The following is a 19,246-nucleotide window of genomic DNA, read 5'->3' as shown; positions in this document are numbered from 1 at the left end:
TGCTGCTGGGTTTTTTGGACCGTCCCACGTGCTAATTTTTTTTTTGTATTTTAGACATTTAGACATTTCAACAGGGGTACACTTGTGTACCAGTTGACCAAGTACAAGTTGTACCCCTGATCTATCAGTGGGTGCAGGAGGTCCCACACTATCTTCCCTGTTGTGGACAGGATGGTGTGACAATTTGGTGGCTGTATTGTCCTGTCCTTCCCCTCATAGATCTGGAAAGTATGTGTGTACCCGGTCTCAGACTCACATAGCTTGAAGACCTTGATCCCGTAACTGTCGCGCTTATTGGGCAAATATTGGCAAAACTTCAGCCTACCCTTGAAGTGCACCAGGGATTCATCAACTGAAATCTCTTTGTCGGGGGTGTAGATTTCGGAAATTTCTGGGAGAAAATGTTTATGAGGGGAATTGGGGTCGTCCTGGGGATGGGGGGGCATTGGGAATTGTCACTAAAGTGCAGAAATTTTTGGAGGGTCTCAAAGCGGCGTCGGTCATAGTATTTCAGTACAACGGACAATGATATAAAATGTCTGTGGACCAACAGGATCTCACTTTGGGCTTTTTAGTGAGACCCATGTTTAGTACTAACTGCCAATATTTTTGTATTTCTGCACAATTAGTCGGTTGCCAATGATTGGACTAGGCATAAAAGGAGTTGGGGTGTTCAGCTATAAATTGGTGGGCATAAATGTTAGTTTGGTCCACCATAAGTTCTATCAAATTGTCGGTAAATAACAATTTGAAAAATCCAATTACAGGCAGCCCTTCCGTCTGCACATGAATTCCTGCTGAAGCAGTAATTTCTGGGATTTGGGTGGTGTAATTGGTAGGGGGAGACCAATCACTGCTGGCAGTACCAGTGTCAGGCAGAATAGCAGTTTCGGGGTCAGGCAGAACCTGGGCACTAACCCTCCTGCGACTACGAGGAGGTTCCTCACTGTCACTAGAGGAGGAGGATGAGAGAAAGAACTCTGGTTCCTCGCTGCTCGCTGAGTCCGTATTGGACGCGATCATGGCATACGCCTCTTCAGCGGGGTAACGTTTTGCAGCCATCTTATTATATGTGTACATATATATATATATATATATATATATATATATATACACACACACGTAGTTTATGCACACGTAGCTGTAACAAACAGTTGTATAACAAATTGTATTTTGTGTTGTATTTTTTTCTTCGTTTTTTCACATAAAACACTAAAAACATTAACGCTTGCTAACGCTAAGGGTATGTGCACACGCTAGCTGGCTTTTACGTCTGAAATGACAGACTATTTTCAGGAGAAAACAGCTGCCTCGTTTCAGACGTAATTGCTCCTCCTCGCATTTTGCGAGGCTTCTCTGACAGCCGTAAATTTTGAGCTGTGCTTCATTGAGTTCAATGAAGAACGGCTCAAATTACGTCTGAAAGAAGTGTCCTGCACTTCTTTTGACGAGGCTGTATTTTTATGCGTCGTCGTTTGACAGCTGTCAAACGACAACGCGTAAATGACAGGTTGTCTGCACAGTATGTCGGCAAACCCATTCATATTAATGGGCAGATGTTTGCCGACGTATTGTAGCCCTATTTTCAGACGTAAAAAGTGGCATAATACGCCTCGTTTACGCCTGAAAATAGGTCGTGTGAACCCAGCCTAACACTGACACACTAAGTTTTTTGGGGTTTTTACAATTTTTTCACAGAAAACATTAAACACTAAGGCCTTATTTACACGAGTGTATTTTACGTCCATGTTACGCGCGTGAAAATCACGTGCGTCTCACGGGCCTATGTAACTCAATGGGGCCGTTCGGACAGTGAGATTTTCACGCAGCGTGTGTTCGCTGCGTAAAACTCACGACATGTCCTATACTTGAACGTTTTTCGTGCATCATGCACCCATTAAAGTCAATGTGTGCGTGAAAACCGTGCATGGCACACGGACGCACTTCCGTGTCCCGCGCATGATTCGCACTACAGTTGTTAAATAAATGAATAAAAAAAAAAAATCACCACATTCATTGCAGTTTCTAAGCATCAAAACCGCGTGTCATAAGGATGGCATATGCGTGAAAATAACGCACCCACGCACCAAACACTTATGACACACGGAATTGCAATGCGCGCAAAACGCATACGTTCGTGTGAATTTCGCCTAACACTGACAAACACAATTATTTTTTTTGTTATTATACTTAGTACCACTTACTAACTGACACTTACTGACGCTGACTAAATGACAAGTGACGCGACTGACCGGGATGGATTGACACTAACTGACAAGTGACGCGACTGAGGGTATGTTCACACGCAGTGGTTTCAGACGTAATTCGGGCGTTTTACAATCTCGAATTACGACTGAAAAAACACCCCTAATATGCCTACAAACACCTGCCCATTGCTTTCAATGGGAATTACGATGTTCTGTTCCCACGAGCCTTTATTTTACGCGTCACTGTCAAAATGATGGCTCGTCAAAAGAAGTGCAGGACACTTCTTGGAACGTTTTTGGAGGCGTTTTTCATTGACTCCATTGAAAAACAGCTAAAAAAACAGCCGTAAAAACGGCGTTAAAAACGCGAGTTGTTAAAAAGACGTCTGAAAATCAGAAGCTGTTTTCGCCTGAAAGCAGGTCCATGTTTTCAGACGTTTTTGCTGACTGCGTGTGAACATAACTTGACAGTGACAAATTGACACTAACTGAAAAGTGACGCGAATGACAGTGTCAATCCATAGCGTCAGTCACATCACTTGTTAGTTAGTGTCAATTTGTCACTGACAACTGACACAACGGATAGACGCTGACTAACTGACGCAATGAATTGACGTAGATGACCTAGACAACTACCTAACAACGACATTATTTTTAGTGTTTTATGGATGGAAAAAAAAAAGGATATCTCCCTTATACACTGGGAGGTATGTGGGGTTACACACTAGTAACAGGGGAGCAGAAATTTAGGTATTAATTCTGATTTTAACTTTGTGTTGGGCACACAACATGACTGTGAAGGATGGATCTGCCAGACACAGCTTCTGTGTCGACGCCCGTGGGTAATCTGTCTGCACCTGCTCCTAGGTCTGATAGAGTGACTCGATCTGCTACCACTCAGGCTGGTAGGCTCAGGAGTGGGAGAACTTATCACAGCCTGGCCAGACGGTTCTACCTCCCGACCTCGGTCTATTTATACCCTCATCTCCTGCTTGTCTGTGCCTGTGATTCTTTCCTGTTTCCTGGCTCTGCTGCTCCTGCTATTATTATTGACCTTGCTTCATGTTGACCCTGGCTTTACTGACTACGCTCCTGCTCTGCGTTTGGTACCTCGTACACTCCTGGTTTGACTCGGCTCGTTCACTACTCCTGTTGCTCACGGTGTTGCCGTGGGCAACTGCCCCATTTCCCTTAGCTTCTGTATACCCTTGTCTGTTTGTCTGTCGTACACATATTGAGCGTAGGGACCGTCACCCAGTTGTTCGCCTAGGACAGGCCGTGCAAGTAGGCAGGGACTGAGTGGCGGGTAGATTAGGGCTCACCTGTCTGTCTCCCTACCCCGTCATTACAATGACACAAAGGCTCTGATCTCTCCAACTTCTCTTCACCAACAAAGAGATCAGAGCCTTTATCCGGTATTTTTCACCCGCCCTGGGTGAAAAACCCATTGTGATTGGTGGGTCTGAATACACCCACCAATCACAACAGTCGCCGGCAATGGACCGCTGCTCTTGGTCCTTTGCTGGTCACATGGGAAAGTGATGGGGGAACGATGGCAACTGTTCCCGGACTTAATTACAAGTCCCGGGAACGGTTTTAACACTTTATTTGCAAAAAAAATGTAATCGGTGGCACTGTATGCTTTTACGGGTCTATTGCCGGTGACTGGGGAGTGTTAGCTGTCGGGGACAGCTGACCTCCCAGTTCCCGCTGCACACTGTCACTGACAGTGTGCACTGGGAACCGCACGGTAACTGTGTGTCCTGGTGCGCTAAGACACTGGCCTCCAGGACGGACAGTTGCGTCCTGGTGTGCCAAGGGGTTAAGCTAATGTACACAATGAAAATCAAGGGCAAACTATTACTCTTATTCTATAAAATGTCATGATTGCCACTATACATTTGCACAGATGACATTTGGCATTGTGCATGGTAGGGCCGCCATCAGGAATTTCAGGTCCCCATACAGCCAAGGAGTCTGAGCCCCCCCATTACCAAGGTTTTGGCAAGGAAAGTGGTGCATTCACATTTGTACGTTATTCGCGTTAACTGATTTTGGTACTGATGTAAATTACAGTGAACGAACCCATGGGTCAGGCACATGACCAGTTAATGCCCTTTAATAACAGTTAATTCACCGGTTTTGTTACATTCAGCCAAAACGTATCCCACTGTATGGCATACAGTGGGATACATTGCCCGGGGAATGGCCTTGGGGAAACTTATGAAGTCACTGTCCATAAATAGTAGCTTTCCCAGGGCTGGAGTCTCCAGGCAGAGCTTCTACTAAAGCTCTGCCTAGGGACTCCGGCACTGTTCCTGATGTCCATATTTTCCATATTTGGACAGTAATGTCAGGAGCTTCCTCAGGGCCAAAGTCCAAGGACAGAGTGATTGTGATTCTCTGCCTGGGGACTCTGGAATTCGGAAGCTCCTGACATCTCTGTCCATATAGTGTTGTCAGGAGCGGTATACGTTTTATTTTTTTGCAGGATCCCTCAGGATGGAATAGCAGAGTCTACTATGCTATTCCATCCTTCAAAAAAAGGTAAACCTCATTCACATGAGTTATATTGTAATTTGTAGTGAAATTTCAGTGCGCAATCCGCACCGAAAATAGGAGATTTTTAGCCAATTTAATAGCAAATTGTTCTTCTATTACTCTTCCAACCTGCATGTATTTGGCCTTGTTTTTCTCAGAACACTTTGTGCTGCCATATTGTGTAAAAAAATAGGTGATATATTTTACTTTTTAAAAAATGTAAAAGGAAAAAAGGGAAAAAAAAAAAATTATATGTGAATATGTAATTTTGGGTGATGTTTTTTGCGTAAACACACCTGAATACATATTTGGCAACTTCTGCCGACTTCAGCTATACTAAATGTGTGCGCATTTCTTACACGCTGGGCTACAAACTGGGTTCTGGAGAGCAAATTTTCCAAGGCTGGTTTGCTGAAGTGCTAAAACACTGTCAACACCCACAAAATGACTATTTTTAGGAAATTAGATTATAAAGAGATAGGTAGATAGAAATAATTATAATCTTTATTTGTATAAAACAAAAGAAATTTGCAATTTAGATAGATATATAAAGATATTATCATCATCTATCTATCTATCTATCTATCTATCTATCTATCTATCTATCTATCTATCTATCTATCTATCTATCTATCTATCTATCTATCTGTCTATCTATCTCTATCTATCATCCATCTATCTCATATATATTGATATATAGTATAGTTCTAGGCTGGGGGTACACGTCGACGTTGGCCACGACACATGTCCCATGGCAAAAAATCGCTTTGTCCAGTAGCTTACATTGCAAGTAAAATGACTGTAAACACATTCACTGTCGTTACTTGCCATGTAGGCTACGGAATATAATAATCTTTGGCCTTGTGACCTATGTCGTGGCCAAAGCGCAATGTATCCCCAGCCTAAAACTATAAGATACAATATATCAATTTATATTACGACTACGCTATTGATTCCGCCAAAAAAGCAGAAACCTTGAAGAACCTTGACAAACGGATACCATTAGCAATGGAAGCGTTACCATTGAAATAAATGGTAATGCAAACGGAAAGCTATGAATTCCATTTGGTTTCCGTTCATGGGTTCCTCTGACGGAAAAGTCTAACTCATGAATGGAACCCCGACGCAGATGTGGACAAAGCCTTAAAACATTTTCTTGTTTCGTATTTATAGCCCCTATACAGACCTAGGTGTCTCCATGGTAACAGACAGCAAACAAACCTTTGTAGTAGGATCCTGCAGTGATACTCCCTTCTTTCCCTTCCTTCTTGCTAATCTACCAAATCTAATTTAGGGCATGGGAAAAAACTAGGGGACAGATGGAAGGGCGTATTACTGCAGGTTCAGACTTTTTATAATTTATTTAACGACGCATGTGCATCAGGAGCGAGGCAATGACTGTAAGACACAGCTCCATCCCCACTAGTTACTTAGGTACAGTATAACATAGTTCAGGGAGCTTTCAAACTGCAAAGGAAGGAAAATAGTGTGTCTGTCCAGACGGTAAACAGTCACAATAACACTCTCTGTTATAACTGACACAATTGCTACTGCTATGAGTGATTTAATGAAATGTGCTAGGGAATCCTTTAGAGAGATGCGGGGGTAGAATGGTAAAACTCCTGAACTCTTGGAGTGGATCATGGTCACAAATAGTGGTACAGAGGACTGCACTTCATAATCTGGGGGCAAGTGCAAGTGGGTGATTAGTACATACTCATTGAGAGTCCTCTGTTGTGTTTGCTTTTCTGTCTCTACTGCATCTCCCATATTTTTCTAGTGGCTATCCTCTTTGATTCTTCACTGCTTTATTAGCAGGAAGATGAGTGCTCCATTTGCCAACCAGAACAGTACGTGCCTAGCACCAAGAAGGGAGGAGAGAAAGAGATTTCTGAGACACAGGTACTGTTAGTGTGTTGGAGAGCAGACAGGTTTCAGAGAGTCATCCTGTTGAGAGGAGGCAGTGTCTGTGCGAGTGAGAGAGATGACACAGTGACCAGTACCGGGTGTCACGAAGGGTCTGTGGACCCAATGTCTATAGTTCGTATAGGGTACCTGTGGCAGCTCGGACAGTAGCAAGGTAGGCTCGGCTTGGACTAGGCAGCAGGTAGACGTCAGGCGAGGTGAAGCAGGTCAGACGTGGAACAGCACGACACGACTTTGGCACAACACAGTGCTAGACCAGGGTTGTATGGAAATGCAAGGAACTGGAACAGGTAAAGGAACTGGAACTTGTACAGGTACAGGAACAGGAACTTGAACTCACTAGGAGGCCATCACATAGACAAACTATAGGGAACAACAACAACGCTCAGGCATAGAAGCAGGGGGCTGGACCCCTTTTATAGTCCAGGGTACTCACGGGTCAAGGGTCATCAGAATGTCTGGTGAGCGCTGCCCTTTTAAGAGCAGGCACGAGCGTGCGCGCGCATCCTACGGGAACCGGCTGAGGTGAGTGGGTGTCTCCTGAGGAGGAGGCTGGGGCCAGCGCTTGCCGACTCGTAGCTGCAGCTGTCAGGGGGAGGTTGGAGCTGACGGCCCTCAGCCACGGACATTACACCGGGCAGTGTGTGCCCACAGTGAGTAAGAGTGCAGAGGAATGTGATGCTCTGCCTCCAGGCCCCAATATCAGGACTAAATTGGTCCTCCAATCCTACTGAGTCCTGTAGTTGAAGACTGGGTTGTTTTACAAGTGTGGCTAGGGTGCTTGAGGTGTGAAATACCAGATGAGAGACTCTGTGTATCTATCTGAAGTTGAGCTTAGTGCACTGCTGCTTTCTACTCCTCCTCATAATGAGAAAGTGAACAACTTATGCCTGTATGTAACATCTGTTGAACTTTGTAAGTCAGTAGCCTGTAAAGTTTTTAAAAGCCTTTCCACCAGTAAAGGCTATTTGCACAAGGTCCTTAAATAGGCGGTATATTAGGGAGGCCAGGGACATTCTATGAATGTTTGAGTAGGGCCTGCTGCTCTGTTAGGGTATGTGCACACACACTAATTACGTCCGTAATTGACGGACGTATTTCGGCCGCAAGTCCCGGACCGAACACAGTGCAGGGAGCTGGGCTCCTAGCATCATACTTATGTACGATGCTAGGAGTCCCTGCCTCTCCGTGGAACTACTGTCCCGTACTGAAAACATGATTACAGTACGGGACAGTTGTCCTGCAGCGAGGCAGGGACTCCTAGCATCGTACATAAGTATGATGCTAGGAGACCAGCTCCCTGCACTGTGTTCGCTCCGGGACTTGCGGCCGAAATACGTCCGTCAATTACGGACGTAATTAGTGTGTGTACACATACCCTTAGGGTATGTTCACAAGTAGTGACCAAAAACATCTGAAAATACGGAGCTGTTTTCAGGCGAAAACAGCTCCTGATTTTCAGACTTTTTTTTAACAACTCGCATTTTCCACTGCGTTTTTTACGGCCGTTTTTGGAGCTGTTTTTCAATGGAGTCAATGAAAACGCCTCCAAAAACGTCCCAAGAAGTGTCCTGCACTTCTTTTGACGAGCTGTCATTTTACGCGCTGTATTTTGACAGCGACGCGTAAAGTAAAGGCTCGTGGGAACAGAACATCGTAAAACCCATTGCAGATGTTTGTAGGCATATTAGGGGCGTTTTTTCAGGAGTAATTCAAAGCGTAAAACGCCCGAATTACATCTGAAACCACTGCGTGTGAACATACCCTTACCTGTTGAACACCTTCTTGGATTTTGATACCTCCCCTCATTGTTGTGCACTTTTAGATTACCTGGTTTTCTGCCAGTTGTTATCTGTCAACAAAGCTGCCCGTGAAAGGTATCTGGTTACTGCCACGAGGTTCCACGGTGGTGCAATAGTGACAAAGGGCAACCTCTGTGGAGGGTGTGCTACAGCTCGGACAAGCTGGTCAGGTGTGAGTAAGATGTGACCCGCAGAGGCACAAGAAAATCACAGGGCGGTTTATGCGTCAAACATCCTTTGTCATAACCAACACCAGTAGTGGATGAGATCCCCAGGCCATGGTTAAGGACCATGCAGGTTATCTAATTTGGTGTTTTTTTAAAAAATGATTATAACTCTCGGGATTGGAAATTTACTACCAAAGAGCTACTGTAGTGTAGACTCATGTAACCCGCTGTTCCTCTATATTGTATTTGCTTCCTGAATAGATTGAAATATGATTAACATTTTAATAATTCAAGTATTTATTATAAGAAGATATAGATCAAAGTTTGATCGCTGAAGGTACACTCCATGATTTTGTCCAACATGTAAAATCATCCAAATGCCCTCAGTGATCATTCTTAACAATTTATGTTTTTGTCTTGCAACAGAATACAAAAATGTTCCGACGTCAATCACCTTTCTGCGCACACTTTGGGGAAAGCATTTGCTCCTTGCCTCTTTCAAACCAACGAAGAGCATGATGCAGAGGTCTGCGTTGTAGATCAGCTGATCCGTCTTTTTGCTGAGATTTTTGATGTAAGACTTGTCTCATTTATATTTCACTGTTACGAACAGAAGCATGACGTATTGTTACTTATGTGCCTCCTTTTTAATAGGTAACACAGGAACAACTGCAGCAAATGGATATAGAAAACCGTTTTATTACCAAATGGAATGACACTCAGGTGACATGCATATAATTTTTTATGTATATGATATGCAATAAAATTTTAAAATGTATAATTTTATATGTAAGTCAATACTGGTTAGCTTTACAATTAATGGTGTCCTACGCTTTCAGCATTTGCTGTTTAACTAGAAGAGCACATAGTATCTACTTGTATTATTCCTTGTGTTAAGAAGAGTTCCCTAAGAGGATTTTTCAGAGGCCACTACTCTCAAACCCCTTTCATTTACATCCTCAGTAGTGTCACTCATCTGTGCAGAGAAGCATACTGGATGAAATATCAAAAATAACCTTAGGAGACCCTTGCGTTCGTGTAAAGCAGCTTCCTAAATTAGATACTTACAGAGAATTCTATATACGTATATGAACCCAGGAGCTTTGCTGCTGAGCATATAAGTGAGCAAGCTCTGATATATTAGAAAAGCCAACTGTGTGAGCAATTCAACTCCATAGAATATGTTCATGCATAGCATTTGAAGTACAGTAGTTGCTAGTTGTATACATGTTTTATTATGCACCTTTAGCATAAGTAATCCTTAAAAGGAAAGCCCATTGACACTCCCATGATTACTTAAAGGAAACTTTGATGTTAACCCTAGTTTCCCATGTCAGTTTTCACCTGTAGCAACCAACTGGTTGACAACCAAAAACGTGCATAGCCTTGAATATTTTACTGATATTAAATTTCCTCCAGGCTGCTTTCTGTTTTCTGTAGAGGGTGTATGACTGATGGCAGGCATTCATCTGGTTTCTTCCTACAGTGGCTGGAGTTTGTTCTGCACAATGCTTGTAACATGCATGCTGCTGCATAGGGGAACGCTCTGCAGCCTTTTCTATGTTTGTCCTGTGCCTTAAACCCACATCTGTGGCTCTCCAGCATTCTGCTCACAATTTAGAATTATCTATATAGTTAAAATAGATGTTTTCTAACACCACCTCCCTATGTGACGCCTGGATAAGGCATGGGACATGTAATTACCAAAACTACTACCTGCAGACAGTGAATTTCTACAAGATTGTGGACAGAACCTGGAATATTTTGATTAAAAATGCAAGTTAGAGGTGGCTTGGAGGAGTATAGAAGAATGCTGATATAAAACAGGCTAGTTCAGGGAGTGGTAGGAATGATTCCGGATCTCTTTAGCAATAAATTATTGTTGAAAAACATCTATTGTATTAAGTAGGGGAGTCATCAGAACCATAGAAAGATAATCAGTTTTGAATATTGGAATATGTTTGTAATTTAAGCCTGTTGGCATATGAACTGTCATGGCAACTGATAATACTAGAGACATGCAGTAGCTAGTTTGGCAGGCCACACATTTAATATACAAGTGTTTTTTTTTAAGATGCCTTGAAAGCTGTAGGACACATTTCTCGATGAAATGTGGCATTGGCACATGGGTTCAAAGAGGATGGGGTATAACAAGAATATCTTTAGAGTATATAATGATCGGTAAACAAACTCTTATAATAAAAGTACACATCTCTAGCAAGTGCTTACAACAAGAATGCATATTACATAGTAAAAAAGTAACATAGCTAATAAGGTTAAAAAACACACAAGTCTATCAAGTTCATCAATTGTCTCATTTAGGGGAAAATTTTCTTTACGACTCCAAATATGGCAATTGGAATAAATCCCTGGATCAATGATCAGTAATCTGGTAGTCATAACTTGTTTCATTATTACTCTCGTCCAGACCCCTTTTAAAATTGTTCAATTAATTAAACATGACAACATCCCATGGAAAAGAGTTCCATAATCTCACTTCTCTTACAGTAAAGAAACAGTTTATGTGCGTGTAGAAATTTATTTTCCTTTAGACGTAGAGGATACTATAGTTCAGTTCTGTGTGCAAATATAATACTGGATCACTGTACTGAACTTTGATATATTTGTACATAGTTATTAAAAAGTGATTTTATTTAAAAAGTTATCCCCTCCATTGCCAAAATAAAGAAATATCCAGTAACACATTTTATGTACAGTATGTCCTAGATTTATTTCTGTATTCTACCCCAACTTTGGGTAAAATAGAGGAATTAGATTATTTCTTCAATAAAATATTAAATAAATTATTCCTTTGTGTATTTCAGATTCAGATTCCACAGTCTGGAGACTTATTGCTTGAAGTATTTTTAGAAAGAAAAGACCCCAACATGTGTGTTATTATAAGGGTAATTATTTCTGTAGTTCACGGTTGTAACAAATTCTGATATGTGGATATCATTGTATATCTCAATATAAGTGTATAGGGATCAACAATATGGACATGCAATATACTGTATCTGTGTCATAGGCTTGCACTCAGCATAACACAATGGGGAAGATTAGACTAGATGCACCAAATTTATCACAGTGGCTCATTCTGGATGATAAATTTAGCAAATCTTTGGACACTTCTGTCTAACTTTACACCAACTTTTGGTTGGCTCACTTTTTGCAGGAAATTTTTGCCTCAATTTGGCACATCTTAAAGGGGTTTTCCGACCCGAATTTCAAATTTTTAAAAAGGTCTGGGCGCACTTAATATCTTCCAATATCCCCCCCCCCCCAAATTCCTTCTTCTTGTTTCTGATGTTTTCCTCACAATTCCTCTTCTTGCTAATTTTTCCGATTGTTTACATCCAGGAGTTCCGGTCCACGATAGTTTCCGGTCCCGCCTAGACTACATTTACCAAAATGCATAGAGCTGGTATTTCAGCCAGCTGCAGAGCCGCTTAGCACACCTCCTCTGTTTTCAGAAAGACCACACATTGGTTCTCCATTGGCCGCTGGGAATGGCGCAGGTGCAGTCTAGTCAGCAGGGCTTGTGTGAAGAAAGAATACTCATGAAGGTGCAGTGGAGGCAATGCACTGAGCATGCGTGGAGGAAAGAGTTAGTTCGAACCACGCATGCTGTGTGAATTATTGAACCTATCCGGCCCCCACCCTTGTACATGACGTCAGTAATGACGATCCGTACATCGAGCAGGCCGGAAGGAAGTGTGGACAGTGAACGGACGGGAATTCACCGGAAGAGTGAATTTCAGATGGGGTTGGCGTCATGTGACCCGCGATGCGATCGGGAAAGCCGTACAGATTCTCCAGCGTGAGTAAATTGAAAAGTCACTTGTATTGCCAGCTGTAGGGGATTGACCATCACATGTCAGGTTCTGGAAAACCCCTTTAAGCCGTGCCGCCTTTTCACTCAGGCATGCCCCATTTTCTGCTTACCCTTGTCAGGTGAATCGCAAAAAGTGTCTAAAACACTTTATAAATGTGGTGCACTGCATTTTCCTTGGGACTCTGTATAAATAGCTAAAGTCATCCACAATTATGAAGAACCCGTGCACCAGTTGTTATACCTTGTATTCTTTCATTCTTTATTTCCTTTCTTATATTCCACATTGCTATACATCATTCACATAAGTCCCTGTCTCTATTAGAGCTCACAATCTAATTCTCAATCTCTTAAATACACTAGGGACACATAGAAATTGAATACATCTATCAGTAAAATTTTGGAATACCAGATGATATGCACAGACAATAGACTTTCAGTGGGACCACTGTATTAGAATATGGGAGATACAGTTTTACAGTGGCATTGCGGCATATAAAAACTACCTAACACCCACTTTCTGGAGAAGAAGAATAACCACATGAAATAATACTAAAAAGCTCATTTGACCTGAAGCTGGAATTATACCAGTCAGTTACATAAAATATTATTTATTACAGTGAACAAATTAAAGAAGAAAGCTTCATGTATTAGACTTGTAAACAGGCGCATTTTTTTGTGATGTTACAGGTCTCACCAAATATGGCAGCTGCAGAGCTCACAACGTGTGTAGCTGGAATTAGAAACATCAGCTTGTCAAAGGAAATGTTATGGATCACATTTGAAGTCATTGAGAATGGAGAACTTGGTATGTGTTTTATTTATGCATTTATATCTAAAAAAAAAATTATCTGGTTGTGCTACTTATACACTATGGAGGCATATTATCTGGAGTTATGTTCGAAAAACCTGATCATTAACCCCTTTCCGCAAAAGTATGTAAGTACATGTCCAAGAGGGAGGGGAGGGAGTATGGAGCTGGCCCACAGATTAAGCCTGCTCCGTACATCGCTGGTGTATGGCTCTAACAAGGTTCCCGGCTGTTTAATCCTACTGTATGTCCCACAGTCAATAGTGACCACGTCATCTAAGCTGTTAGAGGGGGGACTCCCCCTGTCACCCCATTGACCCACCCCCCCCCCCCGGGCGCCAAGCGATTGCATATTCATGTCCCTTAATGGGACAAAAAAATATATAAAAATACATTTAACGGGGTATTTTCATATCAGACACTTAGGGCGTTTTCCTGCGCTGTTTCCAGAACTCCCATAGAAGTGAATAAGTGTTCACGAAACAGCAGAGGACAGTGAGCTAAGCAATTTCCGTAGCTCCCTAGTTTTCAAAAAAATGGAACAAAGAGTGATCAAAAAGTTTTTTATACACCAAAATTGTACCATTAAAAACTACTGCTCTCCCTGCAAAAAATAAGCCCTCACGCAGTTCCATCGATGGAAAAATAAAAAAGTTATGGGTCTCAGCATATGGCTACACAATTTTTCTTTAACAAATGTTTTGAGCTTGTAAAAGAAGTATAGCATAAAAAAAATTGGAATCGCCATAATCACAAAACCCTAGAAACAATGGTGCAATTGTTGTTAGTTTTCCATTCTACCACACAGAATTATTTTTCAAAAGTTTCTTAGTATAATATACGGTACATTTAATGGTATTATAAAAAATCGTTGTGGCTCTTGAAATGCGGGGATGACAAAACAAAACTAAAGCTGGCCTTGCACTGAAAGTGAACCTGTGAGCTGTTTTGCTGTTACTAATTTTTATTGTTTCTATGGTCAGGTCATTTTATAATGGTGTTATTCTGACAGCTATATTTTGTTTTCCCTGTGTACTGAATGGCTGTAAACACCTACAGCAAGTTCAGAATAAGAAGTCCAAGAAAGGCTATGTCCATTGCTACAGTATGTGTCATGACTGGCTGTAGCAATAATTGTGAGGCTATATTAAAAAAGAGGGCGAGAGGGAAGAGAGTATACACATACAGACATATAGGTGTAATGATCAATATACATGTGCGTTTTCTGTGATAGACTTATCTATCTTTACTTGTATTTTATTCTGTGTGTATTCAGTAGATGATTACATAACAGTCACATAAATACACAAAACTACCGGCAGTTAGTATACGACACAGCCTCAACACTACAGCTGAACATGTGCAGAGCTTCAACAAAACGGCACTTGTCATTTAAAATTAATCTTTTCCCTCGTCTTTTATATCTCATCCAGGCTCCGCCGATTAGAGTTCTATAATCTTTTTTTAACCCCTTCCCCCTGCTTGCATTCTGGGCCCTAATGACCAAGCCATTTTCTAAATTTTTCCATTGTCACATTCGAAGAGCTATAACTTTTTTATTTTTGCGTTGACATAGCTGTTTAAGGTCTTGTTTTTTGCGGGACGACTTGTAGTTTTTATTGGTACCATTTTGGAGAAGATGCGACTTTTTGATCACTTTTTATCCCATTTTTTTAAAGTCAGGATTAACAGAAAACAGCAATTCTTCCATAGTTTTTTTATTTTATTTTTTACGGCGTTCACCGTGCGGGTTAAATAATGTAATCGATTTATAGTCGGGGTCGCTACGGACGCGGCAATACCAAATATGTGTAACTTTTTTGCTTTATTGTGTTTTTTTTTTTTTTATAGTAAAGCAGTTTGCAAGGGGAAAAAGTGGGTTTTTCATTTATTTTTTTTCACAGTTTTTTAAATTAACTTTATTCAACTTTTTTTTACTTTTATACTAGTCCCACTAGGGGACTTCACTATGCGATCCTCATTATAATACACTGCAATACTTTTGTATTACAGTGTATTATTGCCTGTCCGTTTAAAACGGACAGGCATCTGCTAGGTCCTGCCTGCGGCATGACCTAGCAGGCATTCATTACAGGCAGACCTGGGGGCCTTTATGAGACCCCCGGCTGCCATCGGAGACACAGACACTCGGCGATCGTATCGCCGGGTGTCGGTGGGATGAGAGGGAGCTCCCTCCCTCTCTCCAAAACCACTCAGATGCGGTGCACGCTATTGTGCACCGCATCGGAGGGGTTAAACGGGTGAGATCGATACTGATATCGATCTCAAACGGCAGAGCAGGGACACCCCCAGCCCTCAGCTACCTCTGGCAGCTGAGAGCAGGGAGATTTCACGGCTCCCTGCTCTGTTTACTTTATTCTAATGCAGCGCCGTGGAATAGCGGCGCTGTAGAATAAAGCCCATTAATGACCGCCGTGAAAAGGCTTATCGGCGGTCATTAAGGGGTTAAAGCTATTGCCTTCATTCAGATATCATTTATTTGAGTGGGCATGACTGCAGGAATTAAGTGGACATTGTTGTGTCAACCAAAAAATAGGGGGGGCCTTGCTTTACCAGATCTGGAAACATATTATCTGGCATCACAACTGGCGCATGTTATTGACTAGTGCCGACACGGATCTTTTAAACCATGGGTGCAAATTGAACAGAGCTTCTCTCGTGTCTCATTGGCTGCATGCCCATGGTTGGAGCCTCCACACTTATTTTCTCTGAGCCTCCATAAAACTATAGCCCCGTCACTACAATGCTGATCTAATCCTAGAGTACACTTTTCTTCTTCCATGTAACTCTGCCAAGTACCCTATTCTGGGTAACCTTTGTTTCTCTCCGGGAGTGGATTACCCTGTCTTCCGCTCCTGGGTGACTCCTTGTAAGTTTTGAGTAACTGACCTACAAATAGACAATCAATGGCCTTTCTCAGATTCCCTGATAAGCCTGTCAGATCCTACTCCATTGGGGCCTTGGAGATCAATAAAATTGTGACACTTCTTTATGTCCCTTCCACCACTAAACTTCTACATACAAGATAAAACCTCATTTGAGATGTTGTGTTTGGGAACAGACTTGATTAGGAATACACTGTGTTCAACCTATTCACTTCTCCAGAACCCTCCCGGGCAAAAACCTCTACCATTCATGCTTCAGTGGGAGGTGGATCTTAATATTTCCCTCACCCCTGAGCAGAGACTGAGAATTTTTACTCTGACACATAAATCCTCCCTTAGCTCAAGTTTCTAGGAAGCCAACTATAAACTACCCACCAGATGGTATAGGGTGTCATCACGCCTCCATGCCCTTATTTCAACGGCTGATCCAACATGTTGGAGATGCGGAAATTAAATCGGCACACTCTTCCATACCTTCTAGTCCTGTCATTTGCTATCTCCTTTTTGGAAGGGGATAAAGGAGACTATTTGCAGAGTAATTGGGGCTAGACCGGACCTGAATCCGTTATTGTTCCTTCTGTGTCACTTTGAGACCCCAGTTATCACACATAAACGATCGTTGTTATGTTTTATAATTATGGCAAGGTGAACAATATACAAAGGTAAAATCTAACCTCTTCTTTGATTGATGCATATGATAGATTCCATAAAATTTGGTTCCCTGGATGAAAGTTCAGAAATCTGATGAGTATCTAATTCTATTTCGGGGCTCCTCAGGTTGAGGCTAACATGGCTCATAATATGGTTGCTGGGAGAGGAGGAGGTATATGTCTGTGCAGCAGGAACTTTTCTCTCTCTCTCTCTTTCTCTCTCTCTCCCTCTCTCTCTTTCTCTCTTTCTCTTCTCTTTTTTCAGTTTCCGTGTGTCAGGATTGTAAGATGGAACCATATTGGTATCAGTTACAATTTAATATCTGATCACATGTTGTTGTCGTTTTTTTTTGCGTTTGACACCTATATAAAGAAAGAATAAAATAAAGAATTTTAAATATATATATATATATATATATATATATATATATATATATATATATATGTATATATATATAGGTTTAATGATCAATATATGTGTATGTTTTCGGTGATAGACTTGTCTATCTGTACTTGTATTATATTATGTAATCATCTACTGAATACACAGAACACTCACATAAAGACACAACACTACCGGTAGTTAGTACACGACACACCCTTAACATTACAACTGATCATGTGCAGGACTTCAACAAAATGGCACCTGTCATTAGCAGATACACCTCACTACTACAGCATATCAGTAATCAGTCTTATCATGATGCCTGCAAGAAGTAATATTACAGGGCCATAAGTCATAATCATAAATATATCCCAGCCTCTGATCTTGGTGACAGGTCCTCTTTGTAGCTGAATAGTAGCTGAATAGTGCTCTGCACAAATAGACAGTATCATAATAGCAAACAGAAGGAAAACCCAAAATTTGTAATATTCCCATAATTTACACATCCCAAAAGTAATAAAATCTAACATGCACCTTTATCTAGATTCTATTGTTTATGAAAAGAAATGCCAACGTTTTGAAAAGTTGTTGAACATTTTCAAACATTTCCCCCCATTGTTTACATGGGAGAGCAGTTCAATAAGGTTGATGCTTTAGCTCTGGCGTGGGTTAGGCTGGCCATATATTTCAGATAGCTGATGGCCGAACGATCATGCATGCAACTCTTTTAGCACAGCTTGTCTGCTTGCAAAAAATAGGATCGGGCATGTTGGAATCCAGTTGTGTCACCGCAATACACGTTAGATGGTTGGCTGTTTACTCCCGAAATTGGCGGGTTCGGCCGACATACATCTAATGTGTATGGCCACCTTTAGAGTTATGTCACAATTAATACATTATACACATGCACACAGCCCTGGTCCAAAGGACAAGACTACATGTGGTGGTTCCCTTATAAACAACCTATGCAGTGGGTAGGTGATGTGTATCTTTTGAAAACAGTTGTCACTTTTCTTCAATGCATGCAGTGATATGTTTATATATGTAAGCTACAGTAGTACAGATACTTCATAAAAGGAGAGATTACTCACCTGACTTGCATTCATGTAAGAGTGGGAGTATGGTCTTTATGTGAAATAACATACCTGTGTTTCCCGTATTTACGCCTTAAAGGGGTTGTCTGGCTTAGAAAATCCATTTTCAAATATCATACTCGGGCATTCTGAGTTAATCATTCAGGACCTCCATCAATTAGCCAAAGGGATGGGGAAAAATTTGCTACTTTTCTCACTCATCACTACTTTAATGTTTGTGAAGCAAAAAGATAAGATAGTGAGTGCAATTATTTCATATTCCTTACTTGTATTTTTATTTTATAGAACGTCCTATGCACTATAAAGAAAATGTTTTAGCTACAGTTCTAGAATGGAGTATGCTTCCTGATCCTGGAGCAGCCTACCTGCTTGTTAAACCATTTTACACAAGTAATTACCCGTTGAACATTGGTAAGCTTTTATTTTTATTCTTAAAATATTATGAATTAACAATGATCATTAATTAAAGGTGTAATAATATTTTTCCTGTATAGCCTCAAAGTTCTGCCTCTTTCTGATTAGAATTGGTGCGGCCCAGAAGTCCTATAATAATTTAAAGTATTCCAATAATAACCTACAGGGCAGTGAGTTTTTTTCAGTTCTTTGGCTTTATCTCTCAGGCCTGTCATGAGCATAGAGACTGCTTTACAACACACTGGGGAACATTTTTAAAAATGATCATCCCATCGAACATGTGTCATATTTACATAATTGGTGCACAGGCTTGTAAATCTGAGTACTATTTATATTATGTCAACAATATCACCTCTTGAATAGAAGGAAGCTGTAATACCGTGCACACCTGCTGCGAATGTGACGGCATTGTGTAGTACAGAGCTGTGTAAGAAATGAAGGGGAAGCAGCGCTTGCTGGAGGCACACACTTAGCGCTGGCAGTGCGCCACAATTCTTGTGCAACGACTGTG

General features: G+C 41.4%; 1 protein-coding gene across 2 annotated transcripts in view; it reads left to right on the top strand.

Annotated features, from left to right (window-relative positions):
- The window catches only part of ARAP2 (ArfGAP with RhoGAP domain, ankyrin repeat and PH domain 2), a 325,755-nt gene that overhangs the window by 234,316 nt on the left and 72,193 nt on the right, over positions 1-19,246 (top strand). For both annotated transcript variants that reach the window (XM_075858963.1, XM_075858955.1), the window contains exons 23-27: positions 9,070-9,217; positions 9,298-9,366; positions 11,469-11,549; positions 13,166-13,283; positions 18,607-18,732. In XM_075858963.1, the coding sequence (XP_075715078.1) occupies positions 9,070-9,217; positions 9,298-9,366; positions 11,469-11,549; positions 13,166-13,283; positions 18,607-18,732 (542 nt within the window). The remainder of the gene's footprint in view (positions 1-9,069; positions 9,218-9,297; positions 9,367-11,468; positions 11,550-13,165; positions 13,284-18,606; positions 18,733-19,246) is intronic.

The sequence above is a fragment of the Rhinoderma darwinii genome, chromosome 1 (genome assembly GCF_050947455.1).
Source record: "Rhinoderma darwinii isolate aRhiDar2 chromosome 1, aRhiDar2.hap1, whole genome shotgun sequence".
NCBI lineage: Eukaryota > Metazoa > Chordata > Amphibia > Anura > Rhinodermatidae > Rhinoderma > Rhinoderma darwinii.
This window is presented reverse-complemented; position numbering and strand designations above follow the sequence as displayed.